The following is a 2,069-nucleotide window of genomic DNA, read 5'->3' as shown; positions in this document are numbered from 1 at the left end:
CAGGGAGGGCAGGGTTGCAGCTGTCCCGGTCATCCCCTGTGCACCAGCTGACAGCAGCCTTGAAACACAGAGTCGGTCAGATTGGAAAGGACTTCTGAGATAGAATCCAGCTTATGACTGCACACCACCGATAGACCATGACACTAGTCCAGCTTTTCCTTAAATACTTCAAGGGATAGTGACCCCACCTTCTCTTTGGGCATTCCATTCCAATATCCAATCAGTCCGTTTGTGAAGAGATTCTTCCCTCTGTCCAACCTAAACCTCTCCTGGCACAGCTTTAGGCTGTTTCCTTTTGTCCTGTCGCTGGTTGCCTGGGAGAAGAGGCTGGCCACTGCCTGGCTACAGCCTCCTTTCAGGTGGTTCTAGAGAGTGATGAAGTCCCCCCTGAACCTCCTTTTTTCCATGCTTTTCACCATTGCCCTTATCTGGATCCACTCCATCACCTCAATGTCCTTCCTGAATGGAGGGGTGCAGAACTGGACACAGTACTCGAGAGGTGGCCTCACCAGTGCTCACATCATGTGTAATGTCCCATCCCTTCTGCTCCCCTAATGCTGGCATGAAGTATGTGGGAAAGAAGTGTTACCACTTTTTCTTAGCTCAGAAGGAGCCCTAACATAAGAAGGACATGAAAGTGTTGGAGCAAGTCCAGAGGAGGCCATGAAGTTGATCACAACTGGAGCACTGGATGCCAGTGGAGCTGGATCAGAGCTCTGCTATGAGGAGGGCTGGGAAAGCTGGAGCTGTTCTGCCTGGAGAAGGTTTCATGGAGACCTCATAAGAACCTTTTAGCATCTGAAGGGCAAAAACAGGGAAGTCAGAGAGGGACTTTTCACAACGGCATGTAGTGATAGGATGAGAAGTAATGGGTACAAACTGAAAGAGGGGAAATTTAGGTTAGGCATTTGGAAGAATCTTTGAGGACCCATAACATTCTACGATGCTGTGACTCTGTTTTCATCATCACCTGTTGCATTTTCGTCAAACTTTAAATATCCCCTCTTTGGCCTTTTAAATGAAAAAGTAGAAAAAGTAGTAGAAAAATATCATAAAAACTCAGATTGCTTTCAAATAGTGTGATGCTGCATGCTTTCTCAGTTGGCTTGGAAGAAAGTGAAATCTATCCTCCAGCATTAAAAATATGTCCAGTCATTAAAACAGCCGTTTGCATTCCATATTCAGATCTTTTGACACCTGTCTCATGGACCGTGTGTTTCATTTGCGGAGCCAGGCTCTTCTTGGTGGTGCCAAGCAATAGCAAGAGGCAATAGGCAGAAACTGATGCTCAGGAGCTTTCACCTCAGTATGGGGAAGAAGTTTAGTGTGCAGTTGACCATGCACTGGGACAGGCTGCGCAGAGCGATTGTGATGTCTCCCACATTGGAGATACTGAAGAACCATGTGTACACAATCCAGTGCAATGTGCTTTAGGATGGCCCTGTTTGAACAAGGAAGTTGGACCCGATGATCACTTCCAATTCCCATTCTGTGATTCCGTGGTTTGTGTTAAGGGTTGCCAAATCTGACAGCTCAGTGGAGGTGAGACTGCCACAGCCCCATGACCCAGCTGCCCCCAGCAGCAGGGCTGAGCATGAGTTCCATTGCCAGCAGGCTGACATGGACACACTGTATGGCACGTGTACTTGGAGACATGGAAAACCACCTGGAGCAACACAGACAGGGACACTAAGAACTCACACAGGCACAAACACCACCAGGTTCTTTATTCCCCTCTGGCTGATCAGGATGAAAAACTTTTTTGTATGCACACACATTCCCCTACCTACCTATCATATATGTGGATCCCCCAGTAGCACAGCTTGGACAGGGCTCCTGTGGCACCTGGAGGGGTTGGGACAGGGAAATTTGTTGGCCTCGTGGGGCTGCTGGGACTCCCCTCAGTCTTGGGCCTCCTGCTCCTATCATGGTGCATGGGGATCAGCCATTTGTCACCATAACCTGACAGGTTGTATATCATCCTAGCTACAAGGATTTAAAGCTTGAAATTTGATTTTTTTATTTTTTATTTTTAGTGGAGATGATGACTTGAGAGCAGAATTGAAAAT

At 47.5% G+C, this 2,069-nt stretch overlaps 1 protein-coding gene across 1 annotated transcript in view; it reads right to left on the bottom strand.

Moving 5' to 3' along the window:
- Positions 1-1,981, bottom strand: part of ASMTL (acetylserotonin O-methyltransferase like) — a 24,963-nt gene extending 22,982 nt beyond the window's left edge. The window contains exons 1-2 of the mRNA XM_014307709.2: positions 1,791-1,981; positions 1,567-1,666 (exon numbers count right to left, since the gene is read on the bottom strand). Coding sequence (XP_014163184.1) covers positions 1,567-1,666; positions 1,791-1,981 — 291 coding nt within the window. The remainder of the gene's footprint in view (positions 1-1,566; positions 1,667-1,790) is intronic.
- Between the last annotated feature and the right edge of the window lie 88 nt (positions 1,982-2,069).

The sequence above is a fragment of the Geospiza fortis genome, unplaced genomic scaffold, assembly GCF_000277835.1.
Source record: "Geospiza fortis unplaced genomic scaffold, GeoFor_1.0 scaffold366, whole genome shotgun sequence".
Lineage (NCBI taxonomy): Eukaryota > Metazoa > Chordata > Aves > Passeriformes > Thraupidae > Geospiza > Geospiza fortis.
The sequence above is the reverse complement of the archived record's forward strand: the minus strand, read 5'-3'. Positions and strand labels throughout refer to the sequence as shown.